General features: G+C 41.9%; 1 protein-coding gene across 1 annotated transcript in view; it reads right to left on the reverse strand.

The window, feature by feature from the left end:
* The window catches only part of LOC125702277 (myosin-1B-like), a 41,629-nt gene extending 27,205 nt beyond the window's left edge, over positions 1 to 14,424 (reverse strand). Inside the window, exons 1-16 of the mRNA XM_048965334.1 lie at positions 14,211 to 14,424; positions 13,958 to 14,101; positions 13,706 to 13,862; positions 13,141 to 13,168; positions 12,707 to 12,818; positions 6,903 to 6,995; positions 6,743 to 6,806; positions 6,555 to 6,653; positions 6,360 to 6,463; positions 6,042 to 6,180; positions 5,658 to 5,776; positions 5,412 to 5,561; positions 5,143 to 5,313; positions 2,933 to 3,242; positions 2,088 to 2,155; positions 1,914 to 2,001 (exon numbers count right to left, since the gene is read on the reverse strand). Of these exons, the coding sequence (XP_048821291.1) occupies positions 1,914 to 2,001; positions 2,088 to 2,155; positions 2,933 to 3,242; positions 5,143 to 5,313; positions 5,412 to 5,561; positions 5,658 to 5,776; positions 6,042 to 6,180; positions 6,360 to 6,463; positions 6,555 to 6,653; positions 6,743 to 6,806; positions 6,903 to 6,995; positions 12,707 to 12,818; positions 13,141 to 13,168; positions 13,706 to 13,862; positions 13,958 to 14,101; positions 14,211 to 14,414 (2,050 nt within the window). The 5' untranslated portion in view covers positions 14,415 to 14,424. The remainder of the gene's footprint in view (positions 1 to 1,913; positions 2,002 to 2,087; positions 2,156 to 2,932; positions 3,243 to 5,142; positions 5,314 to 5,411; positions 5,562 to 5,657; positions 5,777 to 6,041; positions 6,181 to 6,359; positions 6,464 to 6,554; positions 6,654 to 6,742; positions 6,807 to 6,902; positions 6,996 to 12,706; positions 12,819 to 13,140; positions 13,169 to 13,705; positions 13,863 to 13,957; positions 14,102 to 14,210) is intronic.
* Positions 14,425 to 18,844: the final 4,420 nt, after the last annotated feature.

Raw genomic sequence — 18,844 nt, forward strand, 5'->3', positions numbered from 1 at the left:
AGAAGTTGCAGAAAGTTGCTTTGACCAACTGAGCTTTGCAACTCAGAATATTAGGACTGGCAGTGCTTATAAATCACCAGTGGTAAAAGGCATAGGGCTGCATTTCTCAAAAATGGTGGAGAAGTACTCCAGAAGATGGAATGAAAAAATCTGCGACAGCAAGAGGATGCAGGTAGAGGTGGCACAATGTGTGCCACAGCTCTTCATTTCAGAGATGATTCTACCTCGAATCTGCTGTGGAAATATTCACTACACTCAACCTTGCTTAGATTTGAAAGATAGATTCCAGCAATTGAAGGGATAACAGGGATCCTTAAAGCTCTCAGTCATTTTAACTGCCTGTAGAAGGTGGATGACTGAAATTGGAAGAATGATCTCTATCAGATATAATAATCAATTAAATTTCTTAATCTTATTCCCATGTATTGCAAACAAAGTACAATTGGTAGACTAAAATACTTTTGGAATCACTTTGTGATGAAGAAATTTCTGTCAGCTGCTACAGAGATTAATTAATGCAGAATGGCCCATATCATTCACCCTTACCTTTTCATTGTAATCTGTAAATAATGTGTACCCAAAGGCATAGTTTGGAAAGTTGAGCATAATTAGCCTAAGAACAGCTAAAAATCAGAAAATGTCCAGTTTCTCTTCCTTCGCAATTCTTAATTCTGTTCACTCATCACCACTCTTTTTCTTAAAAGGCAGATATGATATTTCCTCTGAGTCACCTCCCTCCGAATATTAAAATGATAGCTATGTCTGGCAGAGTCATTCATTCATGTATATTTCAGTAGATTTCCTCAATTCCCTTATGCCTACTCTACTGTCAAGACCCTAGCAGGGTACTCTCTCATTACTTCAGGAATGTGGACTTTCCATACTGGCTTCATTTATAGTCATTGGAGCGAAACAGTTTTCTAGGGTGTGATTCATTTCATCCTAAGACATTTAAAAAGGGCCAGATGAGTCATACCTTAAAATACCAGCTTCTCTCAATTAAATATAAAAGTAGTTTAGATGAATAGGATGATTGGACTGCATGATCTCAGAGGTCTTTTCCAACCTTTATGATTCTATGATTCTATGAATAGCTGAGATCTGAATGTCATACATATGCATGTTTCTCATAGCATATTTGTGTTCTTCAAGGTTACCAAGAGAGACAAAAAGAAGGGTAAGAAATGCTTGGAAATTCTGGAGCAGAGCAAACTGATGCTAAACTTCTTATCCCTTGCATTCCTTTTGCATCTACTACACCTTATCATTCCACCAATATCCGGCTTTGTGATGATTATACTCCTGAGACTTACACAGGGTACTTAATGGCCTCAAACTGAACTGTTCTTGGAGACTGAACTCCTTGCAAGAGTTTAATACTTAATTCAAGAAAGGAACAAAACTAACTTTACATCAAAACGCTTTTCAGGTGCAAGCAGCACCCAGCAGCTTATACAATGAGTTCTACAAGTGATGCATGATTTCTTTGACAGTCTTCCAGCTAGAATTGGATTCTAACACTAAATATTTAGAAGTTGTTAAATTGCCTTGGTCTGAACCCAGCAGTTTTGAAAGACTCACTGCCTTAAAAACAGGCATTTATTAGGAACTTGGTAGTGCTGTTACTCCCGACAGACACCTGTAAGTGTCAGTGCTAATATTCATCAACTCAGCATTCACTCTAATATTCATCATTTGATATTCATTCTAAAATTCATCAACTCTAATAAATCTCATCTTTATTATCTTCAGCTCTGCACACTCGTTAAGCAAAGACAGCTAAGTGTGAAGGATCACGTAGTGCTCAAAATTTTACAGACAAGACTAGAAAGCTCATTTGAGCATCAGAAGAAGTTTGTGTGGAAGCTGAACAGTTCAATTCTAGTCAGTTCAGTGTATAATGACAGACTTACCTGGTGTCTTGGTCTCATTTGGAATCAAGCAACGCACAAAATGAGGGTGGGTACTTCTCAGGTTAGTCATCAGCTTGTTTAGATTTTCCTGTGACAGAACAACACAAAGACCAAGCTATGAGTTACAAAGCTTTTGCATTTTTATTGGTTAATTTTAAGGAGAACTTCACTTACCCTGAATACAGCAGATACTGTCTGGAAAGATCCCCCCTTCTTCTTAGCACCTTTCTTGCCACTGTCACCTTGGGAGAAGTGCATAAGAGCTGAAAGGCTGGAGTAAGCAGTATGTCAACGGAGACATTAAAGTGAAATAGCAAATCACTGCTGCATGGTAGTTTTATGTGAACTATAGGTAGCTGGTTATTAATCAATGTGGTATATTTAGGTCTCAGATATATGACTTAGTTTACATCATAATGCATGCAGCTTTGGAGGTATGGAACCCTGTGGCCTGACATTTTACATTTTATTCTGTGCCATTTGACATTACTTTGACTCAAAGATACACCCTCAACTTATTTTTGTATTTGTATGTAATTTGGTGATAGGCCACAGGAATGGCTCAGCAATGAACATTTGCTTATGAGTGCAGTGAAGTCTTCTCTAGAAAAAAAATGTTATTCTAATGCTTCAGTTGAAGAATAGGGATCTGTTCTGTGTTATGGCAGCCCAAAGGTGAGAAACAAAATATAGTCTTCAAAGAATATAAAGTGCTTGCATTTTCCAAATATATTTGACACCCATCTAGATAATGGCTAGCATGCACATGAATCACAACTCAGTAAGTCAGGAAACATTCGACTCCTGTCACTTTGTTTTGGACTTGCTGAGTGTTGTTTCTCTGCACCATGAACAGGGAGAATAGGGAGCTTTCTGCAGTTATATATGTTTGTATCTTAGTCTTGTGCACACAAGATTAGGATTGGGTTAAAGGATGATAAAGAACCTAGACAATACCCCAAAGAGGAAAAACAGAAATAGACTTTAGTTTTTTTCCTGCCTCATCGATGAGCACTTACTTGTTTCTGCCCCAGCATAGTTAGAGAAAAGGAAGGACAGCAGCTTCAGGGATGATTTCTGATAGAGCCCCACAACAGTTTCATTCAAGGGATCCTTGTTCTTCTCAAGCCAGCCAGAGATGTTGTAGTCCACTGTGCCAGCGTAGTGCACCAAGGAGAAGTGGGCCTCAGCCTTGCCTTTGGCAGGCTTGGGCTTCTGGAAGTTGCTGGACTTGCCCAGATGCTGGTCATAGAGCTTGTTCTTGAAAGAGGTGTCAGTTGCCTTGGGGAACATGCACTCCTCTTCCAGGATGGAGAAGATGCCCATGGGCTGGGAGAAATATGAATACATGAAGAAAGAAAGCAGTGAGGAGAAGAATGTGAATAAAATTTCATCTTGCATATGATTTGTAGCTTGTGTCCGTGACTGTAATTTGTGAGGCACAGGTTCTGAAGACATCGTTAGTTACTGTAATAATCAAACATGATATAGTTATTGCTTAGATACATCTCAGTGATCTTCTGAGTGAGAGGCTTGTAAAATTCATGTTATATTCAATTGCTTCAATAATCTTTTCCCTAAACTCTTCGGGATGTAAACCAGTGAAATAAAAATAGGAATTCAGAAGACAGCTTTCAGTGTCCTGCTCATGGGACTGCTGATGCTGTTGTGTATGTCTGTTACAAGTGATCCGGTTGCAACTGCCAATGTAAACTTAGTCTCATGGCTCCTCAAAAATGTGCATAAATAATGGATGCACATGAGCGATAAGATTTTTCTCACCTTACATGGAATGTAATTGGCATCTATCTGGCACAGTAGAATATGCATAGCCTTCTGATTTATCATAGAATGCATTTAAAATTGGAAATATTTCAATACAGAAATGCAGGCATACATTTAGACACATCAGAGCTTACATCTGAGCCAAATTAGGAATCTTCTGATAGTGCAGATCAGTTATATTTTTTCTAATTTTGCTGGAGATACTCACTTGAATTCTATTTCATTGGACTAGAGATTAGGAGTTCCTTCTTTTTATAATATATGCCTTTTTCTAACATATAATTTAATTAGGTTCCATCAGATGCTTACAGCTTACAGCAGGTAGACAGCTGCCATAACTATAATCAGTATTGCTCCGGAGCATCAGCTATCCCAGGAAGTGCGTGTTGGACAGGAACACCGTGTTTTGAATGAACCTTTTGCCCAGTAGGTTTGGGCTGTTCTGTGAGAGCTCTGGGGTTAGGACATATCTTACTTAGCTGTAGGTGTCTCTAAAGTAAAATGTAGATCTGAGTTAGCTGTCCTGATTGTTCTAGCATCAGTGCATGCATACAGACATTTCACAGAATCACTAATGGGAAATTTTATCCTGTGGTTTACATCCTAGATGTGTCCACCTCTTCCCTGTCATTACAAAAGTGACTACAGCACTATATTAACGCATGTGATGTAATTCCTGTGGCTTTAACTATTCTGTACTGCATAGATGCAGGACACAAACTGTGGTCACTGAGCAGTAAGCATAAGTATAGCAATATGCACCGTCTGTGAATGGTTGTGCTGGTGCTGCTGTGTGGTGGAAACAGTGGAAGGTTAGGAAGAAATGTGAGGCTTATATGTGCAAAGGCATCATCCATGAGTATTAAGTGGTGAATGTCCTTGTGGGGTGGTTGAAGGAGTCACTGGGCAGCAGGCGGGGAATAGGTACTGATGTGCTTCAGAAAGGGAAGATGTTTGGATGTGCGTGCATCGATTTGCAGACACTATGTAAGTGCTGTGCACAGCCACTGATCACTGTCTCTGCTGCAGTGGGAAGTTAATTCCCATTAAGATCACTACCACTGTAGTGTCAGAGGGCACTGATAGAGGGCTTGGAAAGAATTATGTTGAGAGAACATGGAACTGAATTCTGTCAATTACTGCAAGAAGCAAAACTAGAAATTTCACCTTACTGTCTACTACTAAAGGCAAAATTAATGTGCCTCCCTGCTTTCCATCCCAATCAGAAAATCACCCTTTGTGCAGAGGCAGTTTGCTGCTCCAGAACTTTGTATAAATTTGTAATTTTAAAATAGATTTTAGATACACTTTAGATTTTATAAATTGCCTGTTTTTATAGGAGAATCAATCAACATAAATACTTGAATTTATTAAGATTAAATTCACTAAGATAAATGACCAGGAAATAAATGTGCTTTCCTAAAAAGAAGAATGCTTCCTCTACCTTTTCAATGAGCTCAATGCAGGCAGCCAGGTCCATCCCAAAGTCAATGAACTCCCAATCAATGCCTTCCTTCTTGTACTCTTCCTGTTCCAGGACGAACATGTGATGGTTGAAAAACTGTTGCAGTTTCTCATTGGTGAAGTTGATGCACAGCTGCTCCAGGCTGTTGAACTGCAAATTCAAAATAAAAAACAAAACAAACAAACAAACAAAAATACCATTTAGTTTGGAAAAATTATCAAGGGGCAAACATACCTACTGTAACTTACATCAAATATCTCAAAGCCAGCGATGTCCAGGACACCAATGAAATGCTGCCTGGGTTGCTTTGTATCGAGCTGCTGGTTGATTCGAGTAACCATCCATAGGAACATCTTCTCGTAGACTGATTTAGCCAACGCTCCCACTGAATTGTATACCTGTGAGAAACATAGCCAAGGCAGTAAGGAAGATTGAGCTAACTTTGAAACTGAAAGAACTCAAACAAATGAAAAGCCAATCGGCTCTCTAGGTACCTGTTGGACATTTTGTCCTTTAGTCACGTATTCATTCCCAACTTTCACCCTAGGATAGCATAAAGCCTTGAGCAACTCTGCAGAATTCAGACCCATCAGGTAGGCAGCTTTGTCAGCCACTAGGAAGAAAACAGCAAGGGAGTACAGCATGGGCAAACATGCCTCAATCCTCTAGGAAGCATTTGTTAGAAGCAGCCTAGCTGGGCACTGCTCAGATGTGCCTGGTGTGATGGGAGCTCCCTTCAACGCTATGGAGAGTGCATCCTGTCAGCACAGCAGTGTCCATAAACTGAACCAGCAACCTCGTGTCACCTGCTCCGCCTGCTAAAGCTTAGTTTCTGGAAAGGTAAAAGCAGTCCCAGAATTACAAGCAACCCTCCCCACCTTCTGTGCCGTCCGGCTCCGCCTGCTCTTCCCGCTGCTTCTGCTTGAACTTCATGTTCCCATAGTGCATGACGGCTCCCGTCAGCTTGTACATCCCCACCTTCTCGTCGGGGCTGAAGCCCAGGATGTCCACAGCATTCTGCGGACACAACAGACCGGTTGGACAGGGCCAGAGGAGCGTGGCCTGCAGCACCACGCTGCAATGGAGCCGTGACCTTGGCCAGGTGAGTGCCGGAAGCGGCTGCTGTGGGGTGGCACAAGCTGGGATCCATCCAGGCCGTGCAGCTCGGATCTGCCCGGCCAGGGTTCCGTACTCACGTCTGTTGCCAGCAGCTCTTCGCTGTCATCGATGCTGGCGACGGTGATTTCCCCTTGGCTCACATAGGCGAAGTCATAGGGGTTGGTCGTGATGAGAAGGAGATCTGCAAGTGTAGAGTGTGCCGTTGGTGGTACAGGGCAGGTCAGAGTGCAAACGGAGCTCACTGAGCAGAGCCTAGCTGTGCTGGCACTCACCAATGAGCTCCGGCTTCTTGTTGGACATGATCTGGTAAAAAATATGATAGCTCCTTTCACTGGCTAGCTGGAAAGTCACTCTGGATTTCTCCAGCAGATCTAACCAAAAGAGAGATGCTGTGAGGCTCCTGGGACACCTTAGACCAGGAATGCACGAATTCTGTGTGTGTTGACTAGCTCCAACTCACAGGTTTCAATATCTGCAGAGGCCAGCTTTCCTGTTGTTCCAAAGTGGATCCGGATGAACTTCCCCTGTTAAGTTGTAGAGATCAACCTACTGGCCAGAGTGATCAGTGGATGAGACATACGTTAGATGTCTGCATTCCAACAGAAATGAAATGAACTCACGAAGCGCGAGGAGTTGTCATTCCTGACAGTCTTGGCATTGCCAAAGGCCTCCAGCAGTGGGTTGGCGCTGATGATTTGATCCTCAAGCGTTCCCTAGTTCAGGGAGAAAGGGAATCTTAGTAATCACTACTAGTTGCTCACAAATATGGCAAGGGATACATTACAAACTGGTCATTTTTACATCTCACATATTACTTTAACCTCCAATTCACAGAGTTTTTAAACACTCATTATCTGTCACTCAAGAATGTTGCCATTGGTTTCAGGGGAAGATCAATCTGTATTTTGTTTCCTTTTTCTACCATATGCTGTGTGTTATATACAGAATCATTATGGCAGAGCTCAGAGAGGTTGGCATTTGCTTGAGAAAGGCATTTCCGCATTTCCATTTACTGCTCACAAAGGACACTAACAGATAAAGAAAATATGAAAAATGAGTGTTGTTTTTTTTTTCTTTTTTTTCTTTTTTTCTGAAGGTTACTCAAACACAAAACAGTGAAAATGGTACAGTCTTAAAGCTTTAAGTAGGACCCACCTAACAAGGAAGAATATAAAATTTTTCAGTTACGTTCAAACAAGCAGCAGCCTTTCAGCAGTGTATCTCCAGACACACTTTGATAAGAGGGGTAGGACATGGGTGAAGCCTAAGACTCAAATACCAAACCTAATGAAAAAAGGGAGCAGTGACACTTGGAGGTTGGAGTTCTTTCCTTTTTCTTATCTTTTCTTTCCTCTTTATTTATTTGTTTGTTTATCTTTTTTTTTTTCCTGCATGAAAACTGGATGGAACACAGAAGAAAAGATCAACATGCAAAATTTCAGTACTCTATTGTATCTCTCTTTTTAAACGAAAAAAAAAATGGGCAAGAAAAGAATTTTCTGTGACATTATGTCTCTTCTGTACAGGTGCAGGAAGGTTACACAAGGCAGAGTCACAGTGTGCTGCTTTGGGATGATAGAGAAAGGTTTTCTCAGGGCTCTTAGCAAAGACCTGGTTGATCCCTGAGCAGTCAGAAAATGAAAGTGTTGGCACGGATGGTTTCCAAGCAAAGCAAAGAATGAGATTAAAAAAAACCCGTCAGTTTTATCTAGGTGAAAGATCATCAGCAGAGCTGAAAGTGCTGCACATCATTCGGGTACGGTGCAGCAGCCCGCAGCATCTTGCGGCGGGGGGGCAGCGCCTTTCCCAACAGTGTCTGCAGGCGGCGCAAAGGATTTAAGTTAGTTTGGAAGTAAAGAGCCCTTCAAAACTGAGCGGTATCCGAAGCGCTCGCTTTCTCTGTGTCCCTCTTCTGTCTCTCATAAGAAATCTCGAATATCTATGGTAGTGCCTTCTCACGTATCTCTTTCTAAATGAAATTCCTCATTTTAAGAGGTGTGTGTCACTGCAGTTGATTCCACCGCCAAAAAACTTCATTTTAATGCATAGCTGCAACCAGGGAGCATAGGTAGCACAGTGAATGGGAACAGTATGGAAGATCTGAAATCCTTTACACAAGTTCAATCTGGAGTTCTGTCTGCAGGCTGCGTTACAAATTTCTCAAGGCTGAGAAAGCATTCCTGGGAAATATCATAAGTCACTTCCTTTATTCTTATAGTGTTGCCTGAGACCTGATTTCACTTATGTCTGAGACTGGATGCTGGGCTAGATGGAGCCATAACTGAGTGTTTTATTTAGTGGTCTTAAGAAGAGATTGCTAATTTAGTGGCCTTATGAAAAGAAACATACTACTGTTATACAGATTGCGAATATCAAATAAATATGAAAAATCTCAGAAGAGGGCAGAACAGGTTGTTGTCCATCTGAGAACCTGGTGATTTTTTTTTTTTTGTATCAAGTCAGTACATCTTTCAGCTGTCTCCAAGTTTTGCTGAGATTGCTCCTAGCATAGTGAGCAGCTGGTGAAAACTGAGCCCAAGAGATACTGAAATGGTGCTGATGGAAAGAGTGCTTCTACTGAAATTGTCTTTGCCATAACAACCCATCAATCACAGACACCTGCCCCTCAGTAAGAAAAAGTATTCAGCCTTGGGATTTCCTTAGGATCCACTGTGCCCTCGGGTAACTCAAATAGCACACTGACAGGCATCACCCTCTTTGATGCACATACCTCCTCACAGATTTTGGGGACACTTGTGCCACAAGGATGTTTGTTGCTTGCTGTGTGCTAGGGAATGAAGCCTGCTCCATGTAAGTGCACTGCTGGGCTCAGATTGCAGCAGCTGGGCTGCTCAGCAGAAAGGGGCATCGGGGTGTGTGTTTTCTTCCCTGGAAGGTTCCTCTCTGGGGTTAATGTCAGGCAAGTGGTCCCAGCTGTCCCAAATCGGACCCTTTTCTTATGCTGCCTCTCAGGGCTGTTACACAGATCACAGACAGAAGAACGAGCCAGAAGAAATTACTGTGTGGTGCACCTGAAATTACTCTAACTTCAGTGTGACCTCTCTGGAGCCCATAGTTACTGTACTTTCCCTGTTGGGAATGAAACACAGTTTCATGCCAGTGGGAGCCAACTATTTCAGTGTAAACATGTTGGGAAAGAAATGAGGACACTTTAATTAATTAATCTGTTTTAAACTTAATGTAGATGAGAAAAATCAAATGCAATATATTTTGTTGCAGATAATGCAGCAAATGTGCATGGGAATGATACCTTATATGTAGAGCTGACTATTAATTCCATCACATAAGGGGAGACAGCAACCACTGAGCAAGAAATCCTAACGTACCCTACTTTTATTTGAGGGCTCTTGAAAGCCCTCAGGAAAGCCCTCAGAGCATACTAATGGTTCAGTACACAGGCAGACTGTCATGACAGAGAAGACTTGTGCAGATTTATATTATCTTCCTGCCTACGGTTGAAGCTTTCCCTGTGTAAATAAGGATTGGCTAGGAAATTATATTTAGTTATTTCCTACATTATGGAAATGTTCTCTTCAGGGATCTGTGAGGTAGGTTGTATGATACAACTCTGGAGGGAAGAGGAGGCAAGGAAAGCTGGATAATATTCAATAATCACTTACACTAAGCCCAAGAGTTGATGCATTCTAAAAAGAGGAAGCCAGAAAAAATGCTGAGAGGCCTGTAGGGATGAACAAGGAGTTCCTGGACAAAGTTAGACACAGAAAGAAAGCTTCCAGTGAATGGAAGCAAGGACAGGTAGCCTAGGAGGAATACAGAGATGTTGTCTGAGCAGGCAGGGATCAGGTCAGTAAAGCTAAAAAGCTCTGATAGAATTGAATCTAGCAAAGGATGTCAGGGACAACAAGAATGGCTTCTAAAATTATATATGTGATAAAAGCAAGACTACAGAAAATATGGGCCCTCTCCACAAGCAAATGGGAGATCTGGTTACTTGGGATGTTGTCCTGGTTTCAGCTGAAATAGAATCGTTTTTAACTTCATCATGTCTGGTAAGATGCTCTGCTTTGGCTTTAGCAGAAAAACATTGTTGATAACACACTGATGTTTTAGCTTTTGCTGAGCAGTGCTGCACAGAGCCAAAGATACTTCAGTTTCTCAGCTGCTTGCACTGTCTTGCCAGTGGGTGGCTGCGGAGCACAAGGAGGTAGGAGAGGGCAGAACCAGGACACCTCAGCTAAACTGGGCAAAGGGCTATCCCAGACCATATGACTGCATGTAGAAAAAGCTTGAAAATGATGTCAGGCAACCTGCTGCTGCTTGGGGACATCTTGGGCATTGGTCAGTGGGTGGTGAGCAATTGCTTGTGCATCACTTGTTTTGTATGTAACTATTGTTTTGTTTGTAACTATTATCCTCTTTTTCTCTTCTCTTTTCTGACTTAGTAAATATTTTTTAATGTCAACCCATGATTTCAAATTTGTTTTTTTTTTTTTTTCTTGATTCTCTCCCACGTCCCACTCGGAGGGGTGGGGTGCATGAATGACTGTGTGGAAAATGCTGAGGTACTCAGTGACATTTTTGCCTCAGTCTTCACCAGCAAGTCCTCTAACCACACCACGCTACTCACAAAATCCAAAAGGAGAGACAAGGGAATGAAGAACTGCCCACTGTAGGAGAAGATCAAGAGAGAGACCATTTAAGAAACCTGAAATGTGCACAAGTCCATGAGACCTGGTGAGGTGCAGTAGAGGGTCTGGAGGAAACTGGCAGAAGAAATCATTAAGCTGCTATCGATCATATGTTAGAAGTTGTGGCAGTCCAGTGAAGTTCCTGCTGACTGAAAAAGGGTAAGCCCCATTTTAAAAAGAAAAAGAAAGGAGTTCTGGCTTCAGGCCAATCAGTGTCACCCCTGTGCCTGGCAAGATCAGGAAGCAGATCCACCTGTAATCTGCTGAGGCACATGAAAACAAAGAGGTGACTGGGGAGGAGAGCCATCCTCACTAAGGACAAATCATGCCTGACAAATTTGTTGGCCTACAATGATGAGGTTACAGCAATGATAGATAAAGGAAGAGTAACTGTTGTCATATGCCTGGACTTGTGCAAAGCATTTGACACTGTCCCGCATGACATCCTTGTCTCTAAATTTGAGATACATGAATTTGACAGATCACTTGGTGGATAGGGAATTGGCTATATAGTCTCACTCAAAGTGTTGCAGTCAATGGCTTGATGTCCAGGTGGAGACCAAGAACAAGTAGTGTTCCTCAGGAGCTGCTATTGTGACCAGAATTATTTGACATCTTTGGTGACATGAGTAATTGGATTGAGTACATCCTCAACAGGCTTATGGATGACACCAAGCTAAATGTTGTGATCAAGATGCTGGAGGGAAGGAATGCTACTAGAAGGACCTTGGCAATCTTGTGAAGTGGGCTTGTGTGAACCTCAGAGTTCAATGAGGCCAAGTACAAAGTTGTGTGCCTCCACTTGGGACAATCCCAAACACGGCTGCAGGCTGGGTGATGAATGCATTGATAACAACCCTGCAGAGGATGACCTAGGAATACTTTTTTTTTTTTTCTTTCTTTTTTTTAAAGAGAATATGGGTCAGCAATGTGCACTTGTAGCTCAGAAAGCCAACCATATCCTGGGCAGCATCAAAAGAAGTGTAGCCAGCAGCTTGAGGGAGCTGATCTTCTCTGCTCTCATGAGGCCCCACCTACTGTACTACATTCATTTCTGAGGCCACAAGCATTAGAAGGATATAGGCATATCACAGCAGGCCTGGTAAAGGATCAGAAAGGCTGGAGCACCTCTTTTAAAAAGTCAGTCTGAAAGAGTTGGGTTTATTTAGCCTGGAGAAGAGAAGGCTCTAGGGAGAACTTTTAGGGGCCCTCTAGCAATTGAAGGAAGAGGTACAGGAAAAATGGAATGGGAATCTTCATCAGGGACTGTTGTGATGGGAGAAGGGATAATGTTTTTAAACAATAAAGGAGTAGATTTATGGTAAATAATAGGAAAAAATTCCTCATTATGAGAATTGTGAGGCACTGGCACAGGCTGCCTAGAGAAGATTTGAATGTCCCATCTGTGGAAGTGTTCAAGGCCAGATTGGATGGGGCTTTGACTACCTGGGTCTAGTGCAAGGTGTTCTTGCCCATGACAGGATGGTTGGAACTAAGTGATCTTTATGGTCACCTCTAACCCAATCCACTCTATGATTCTGTTTCTTGAGGTAGAGTTTCACTCATGTTGGATGAAGGGGGATGGAAGCTGGGTAGCAGGGGTAACCAAGCATAGATGTGCTTGGACAGCGTATCCTGCCCAGTCATACTACACTTTATATTGATAGTCTGGCAATGTAGAAATCTGCACTGATAGCTTCTGCTCTACGAGCACATTCTCAGCCAAACATTAGAAGAGGGCACCAATCACATACCTGCATTTTACTAGGCTGTTGGTCTTTCTTCTTCTCACCAGTAACTGCAATTGTTGCAAAATACTGGATGACGCGCTTTGTGTTCACAGTCTTCCCTGCACCAGATTCTCCACTGTTGGAATGAAAAAACTGTTACAGGAAACAGGAACTTTTTTTACTTCTTTATGAGAATAGATATTAGAAGAAAATTTTTTTACTCAAAGGGTGGTGAGGCTCTGACACAAACTACCCAGAGAACTGTGCGTGCCCCATCCCTGGAGATGCTCAGGGCCAGTTTGGATGGGACACTGGGTAGTCTGATCTGGTAGGGGGACAGCTAGCCCAGACCAGAGGGTTAGAACTTGATGGTCTTTGAGGTTCCCTTCCAATCCAAGCCATTTTGTGATTCTATGATTATGTGGTCGGCTTTGTCATGCATATCAAAATATACTCACGTGATAAGGATAGACTGATTGTCACGATCTGAAAACAAAGCCACAGAAAGAGCTCTTCAAATGAATAGTGGAGGACTTTTATTCCTCAGAAATAGCTAACTGACTTCAAAAGTTATCAATGTCAAAACTGTATTTATCACTTTGTAATCAGTAAATTCTGCATTAATCTGCTTGTGCAATTTTATAGGTACAGCCAAATGAAGCTGTCCAAAATTAGGCAGTGGTTGCTTATAATGCTTTCCCACTTACTATTTCCTTTCACGTGCATGTCCTGAGTATTGTTTAATTGAAATTAGATTATCTTCTGTGACGGTTCCACCGTGTTTCTTCAAATTCCTTACTGATTCAGTGTGCACAAGGCCAAATGGCTAGCTACAGCCTTTTCTTCATTATCTAACAGGGCATGGTTGAGTTTGGACAACCCGTGGCATCTTAATGGAGTTCAGCCACAGGACTATGGGAGTTGTTTCCCTCAGGCACTGAATAGAAGAGCACAAAAGATGCCTGAACTGCTAAGTGTTCTGTGAACAATCAGTCAGTCCTACATTCTTGTTAAATGACTCACCAGTCAGCATGAACTGATAGGCGTTGTCAGAGATGGAGAAGATGTGTGGAGGGGCCTCCTGGCGCTTTTTGCCTCTGTAGCCAGACACCACCTCCGGGTTGTACACCGGCAGCCACTTGTAGGGGTTGACAGTGACACAGAAGAGGCCCGAGTAGGTCTGCGAGGAAGGGACACGGCACGTTGGCTTCCACTCAGCCTGGCACAGCAGTCCTCCCCAGCTACCAGCCAAGGAAGAGAGCTGCTGGTACTTACGTAGATCATCCAGGCTGCATAACGCTCTTTGAGGTTGTACAGCACAGCGGGTTCGTGGAGGTGGGTCATCATGGCCATGTCCTCAATTTTATCGTACTTGGGAGGGTTCATTGGAAATACTTCATCATCCTTTACTGTCACAGTCTGTAGAAAATGAAAAGAAACAAAAGGAGAATAAATTTTGGCTTGGGAACTTTCTGGACTGGAGAGGTGACGTATGATGAGTGACAATATGATGGTTAACAACACTTACTGTATCATCGTATGTTTTAACTGTGACTTTACCACCTTCTCTACTTTGTATGGTACCTTTCACGTACATTTGCTTTTGATCCACTACAAAACATGCTGCCTTAGCATCAAATGGGCGATTCTGGGCTTCAATTCGTTCTTTCTCAGACTTCCTTAAATATGGAGCAGCTTCTCCAAAGATTGCCATCTCTGCATCTGAAGACATGGCTGGAGTTCTTCTGAAGCAATTCAGAAAAGTTTTAGATATCCTGTGCATTTAGTTTTTCATAATTAAATATATATATTTAATATTATACATTTAATAACTTATTATATATAATTTAATAATTGAAACTTATCCAGAAAGTAATTTTGTTCAGTGACTAAAAGGAAAAGGAGAGCTAATCAACCTCAGGAGCCTAACCTCTGCCATAATTTTAAGTGTACACTGAACACTGAACAAATCTTAATAGAGTTCCTTGTATACAAAAGCAAGATTTGTAAGTTAGGAAGGCTTGCTTTCACACCTGATTTCAAAGTGGAGGTGTTTTTTGTGCCATTCTGTTTTCTGTTTTAATATTAAGCAGGAAAGGTTCAACTAGTTTCTTTATGTATCAAGTACTGGAACAAACTGTGAATGGCAGTCATCATCCATCTAGAGCCAAACCTGTTTATTTTATCAACTAAACATAAAACATCTTTACATCTTAGTGACAAAATTAATAAATGAAGGCATATAAAGTAGTAAAGGATATCATTCAAAGCATAATGGTATTTAGCTAGATAAGTACTTGATATTAGATTTCAAATATTTTCAAAGGACCATATTTTGCAGGGTGATATCAGTTATGAGTCATTAAAAGATGACTTGATTGTAACAATAATTTTATGTTAGGGATTATTCTAGTAGAAATATTTGTACTAGAAATATTTCTCCCAGTCACTCAACCACTAACTTTCCCTAAAACACTTAGACAGGAATGTTTCATACTAAAGTTCTCTGTGAAGGTTCCTCTTTTTGTGTAAACAGTCATACCTATCAGACAGGACAGAAGAACATACTGAGTTTGTTCTGGATACTGGACCTTGTAGGTAAGCCACAGTCAGCATGCAATGTTCTAGACCTTACCCCCAAGGAAATTAACGTGAGGGAGGACAAACTTAGACCATTCTTGAATTGTACTGTGAGCCTCCTCTCTGAGCACATCCTCAATTTCAGCAACTGGGCAGATTGCAGAGGGTGAATTTTGATAATCTATGAATTCCAAAGTACCAATTTATACCACAAAAAAACATTACTGTTTCTTTCTTTCATGTCTCCTTGGCTAAGCATTAATATTTGTCACTTTTCTTTCTCCATAACTGGAGTATTTCTTACTAAGACTTATGAATATGGTCATAATGATCAAAATATAACTTTTGCAGTGAAAACGGTTCTAAAAAACAATCCTTTGCCATTGTTTAGATGAGCTCCACTCAACTGATCAACGAAGATTGTTTGTTAAACCCTTACCTTCAGAGAGCCAAGGAGGAAATCTGCTTTCAGTATCTGTATAGAATGGTTAAAGAAAGGACAGAGAGTTAAATACAAGAGTTATTTGTTAGCTTTTAGTCAATATGCCTAGAGCGTATGCTCTATGAAACATGTTCACATTTCTTGTGTAGTCTTATAATTGTTAAAGCAGGGCCAAATCCCAGAGAAAGATGTGTTTCTCTCCACATTGCTGTGATCTGCTGGAAACATATATCATGTCCAGGAAAAACTAAGCAATTTTTGCATATTATCTCAATCAGTTTCAGTTGCCTTCAGAATTGTTGGTTTTCTTGTGCCTCTCACAGGGCTTGGAGATACCGAAGTTAATAGAAGGCTCTTCAAGAAATAGCATACAACTGCTCTCTGCTCTTCCTTGTGCCACCACACTGGACTGGGTTGGATTATTTAACCTTGTCACTGCTTGTAAAACATGAATGAGAATGGTAGAAGTGATGACTAAAAAAACCATGCACCTACATATTCCAGTTCTTTCCGTAGTTGTGGAGATGTCATGGTCAGAGCATGAAGCAAGGAGATGGGACTTACCGTGAGATGTGGAGGTAACAAGGAATAAAGCCAACTTCAGCTGTGGCTCTTTATATGCAACTTCCTGCCCACGCAGCAATTGAGTGCTCTATTTTTGGTCAATTATAATTTACTCTCTAGTTGCAAATGTGTTGAAGCTGTGATCTGTCTCCTAATTACTTAGAGGCAGGATTGACTGAAGGTTGTATGGAGTCAGCTGCACTGACCTTCTTTTTTTCGTGTTGATCCATGCCAATGTGGAGGATTAGGGAACTCAAAAATAGCACTAATAATGCCAAATAAGGCAACCCTTGGTTTCTGACTTCAGGAGTTTTAACACTTAAACAAACAACAAGAATTCTTTTTCTTCTTTTTTAACTGTGCATAATTATTTCTTAACAACATTAAATTTTAATAGATCCCATCCCATCCACCTCTGTATCTATCTGCACATGCTGGTAGAGAAGGGGGAAGATTTGCTAAGATTGCTTTTTTCTCTCATTATTTTTGTTTAAAGCATTGTGTAGAGTGCTGGCAAGTCTGAGGCCAGTGTAAACTTGGGACAGTGTACAGACATTTTATGGACTACAAGAAAGATTTGCAGTCCTGACCTGTAGGTCTACAATATCTGAGGCTTGCAGGTGTGCTTCAGAGCTCAACCTGTAGGAAGAAAGCTTCTGTGCTATTGGCTTACCATGTAGAGGATGTTATGGAGCAGGCTAAACACAGAAACAGAATATTTTTTACTTGCTTCATTGCAGAGGTCCAGTAGTTTTGGGAGAAGGTGTGGGGAATCAAAGGCATTACTGCAACTCCATTGGATACAAGAAGGAAATATTAAAAGTAGAGGAACAGGCTGTCCCCTGGTGCTATAAGATGAGCCAGCATGGAAGAAGAGTGGCCTGGCCAAACAGGGAGGTTTTGCTGAGACTCCAGAAAAAGAAGAGAGTTTACAGTCTTTGGAAGAAGAGTCAGGCAACTCAGGAAAAGTGCAAGGATATCAGTAGGGTATGCAGAGGCGAAATGAGAAAGGCAAAAGCCCAGCAAGAATTTAATTTGGACACCATTGTTAAAGATAATCTAAAATGTTTTTACAAATGTATTAACACCAAGAGGAGGGCCAAGGAGAATCTCTCACCTTTATTGGATGTGGTGAGGAGCATTATCACCAAGGACAAGACTGAGATTCTAAGTGCCTTCTTTACTTCTGTCTTTAACAATCAGGACAGTTATCCATGGGTTACTCAGTTCCATGAGCTGGAAGACAGGGATAGGCAACAGAAATAAACCTCCCACAATTTAGGAGGAAACAGTTAGCGACCTGCTGCTCCATCTGGACTGCCACAAATCCACGGGGTCAGATGGGGTCCTCTTGAGGGTATGAGGGAACTGGTGGAAGTGATTCCTAAGCTGCTTCATACCATTTATCAGCTGTTCTGATCAAACAGGAAGGTCCCAGAGAACTGGAGATTTGCTAATGCAAAACCCATCTACAAGAAGAATCGGAAGGAGGATCCAGGAAACTATAAGCTTGTCAGCCTGACCTCTGTACTAGGGAATGTCATGGGGTAGATTGTCTTGAGTGTGATCATATGGCATGTGTGGGACAACTGGGGGATCAGACCAAGCCATGGTCTGTTCATGAAAGGCAGATCGTGGTTGTCCAACCTTATCTCCTTCTACAACCAAGTGACCCCCTGGTTGATGAGGAAAAGACTGTGAATGCAGTCTACCTAGACTTTAGTAAAGCCTTTGATTCTGAGTGCCTCAGCATTCTACTGGAGAAGCTGGCAGCCCACAGCTGGGACAGATGTACTCTTCATTGGGTAGAAAACCATCTGGGTCACTGGGCCCAGAGAATAGTAGTGAATGGAGTTAAATCCAGCTGCAGTCAGTCAGAAGTGGTATTCCCCAAGGGTTGGTATTGGGGCCCATGTTTAATATCTTTGGGACTTGAATGCACCCTCAGTTAAGTTTGCAGATGATGCCAGGTTGGAGGGAAGTGTTGGTATGCCTTGGGGTGGGAAGAAAGGCCCTGCAAAGATACCTGGACAGTCTGGATTGCTTTTGCAGGTGAAGGCCAGTGACAAGTGGCATTCCCCTGAGGTCTTTCTTTGAACAGGTGCTCTTAAACAACTATATCAGTGACCTGGACAGTTGAACTCAGTGCACCCTCAGCAACTTTGCTGATGACTCTAAATTGAATGTTGATACAACAGAAGAAAGGAATGTCATCCAGAAAGATCTGGAGAAACTTGAAAAATGGTCCTACGGGAACATAATGAGATTCAACAAGGCCAAGTGCAAAGTGTTGCACTTGAGTTGAGGCAGTCCCACAAAAGTACCTGGGTTTTCTAGTGGATGAAAAGCTGGACATGAGCCAGAAGTGCAGCCCAGAAAGCCAGCTGTATCCTGGGCTGCATCAACAGAAGGGTGATGGGGGAAGGGAGATGATTTCCCCCCTCTGCTCTGCCCTTGTGACACCCCATCTGGAGCACTGTTAAGGCTTGGGGCCTGCAGCACAAGGAATATGTGAAGCTGTTGAGTGGGTCCCGAGGAGGGCCGCAAAGATGCACAGAAGACTTGAGCACCTCTAC

This window comes from Lagopus muta, chromosome 18 (genome assembly GCF_023343835.1).
Source record: "Lagopus muta isolate bLagMut1 chromosome 18, bLagMut1 primary, whole genome shotgun sequence".
In the NCBI taxonomy this organism is placed as follows: Eukaryota; Metazoa; Chordata; class Aves; order Galliformes; family Phasianidae; genus Lagopus; species Lagopus muta.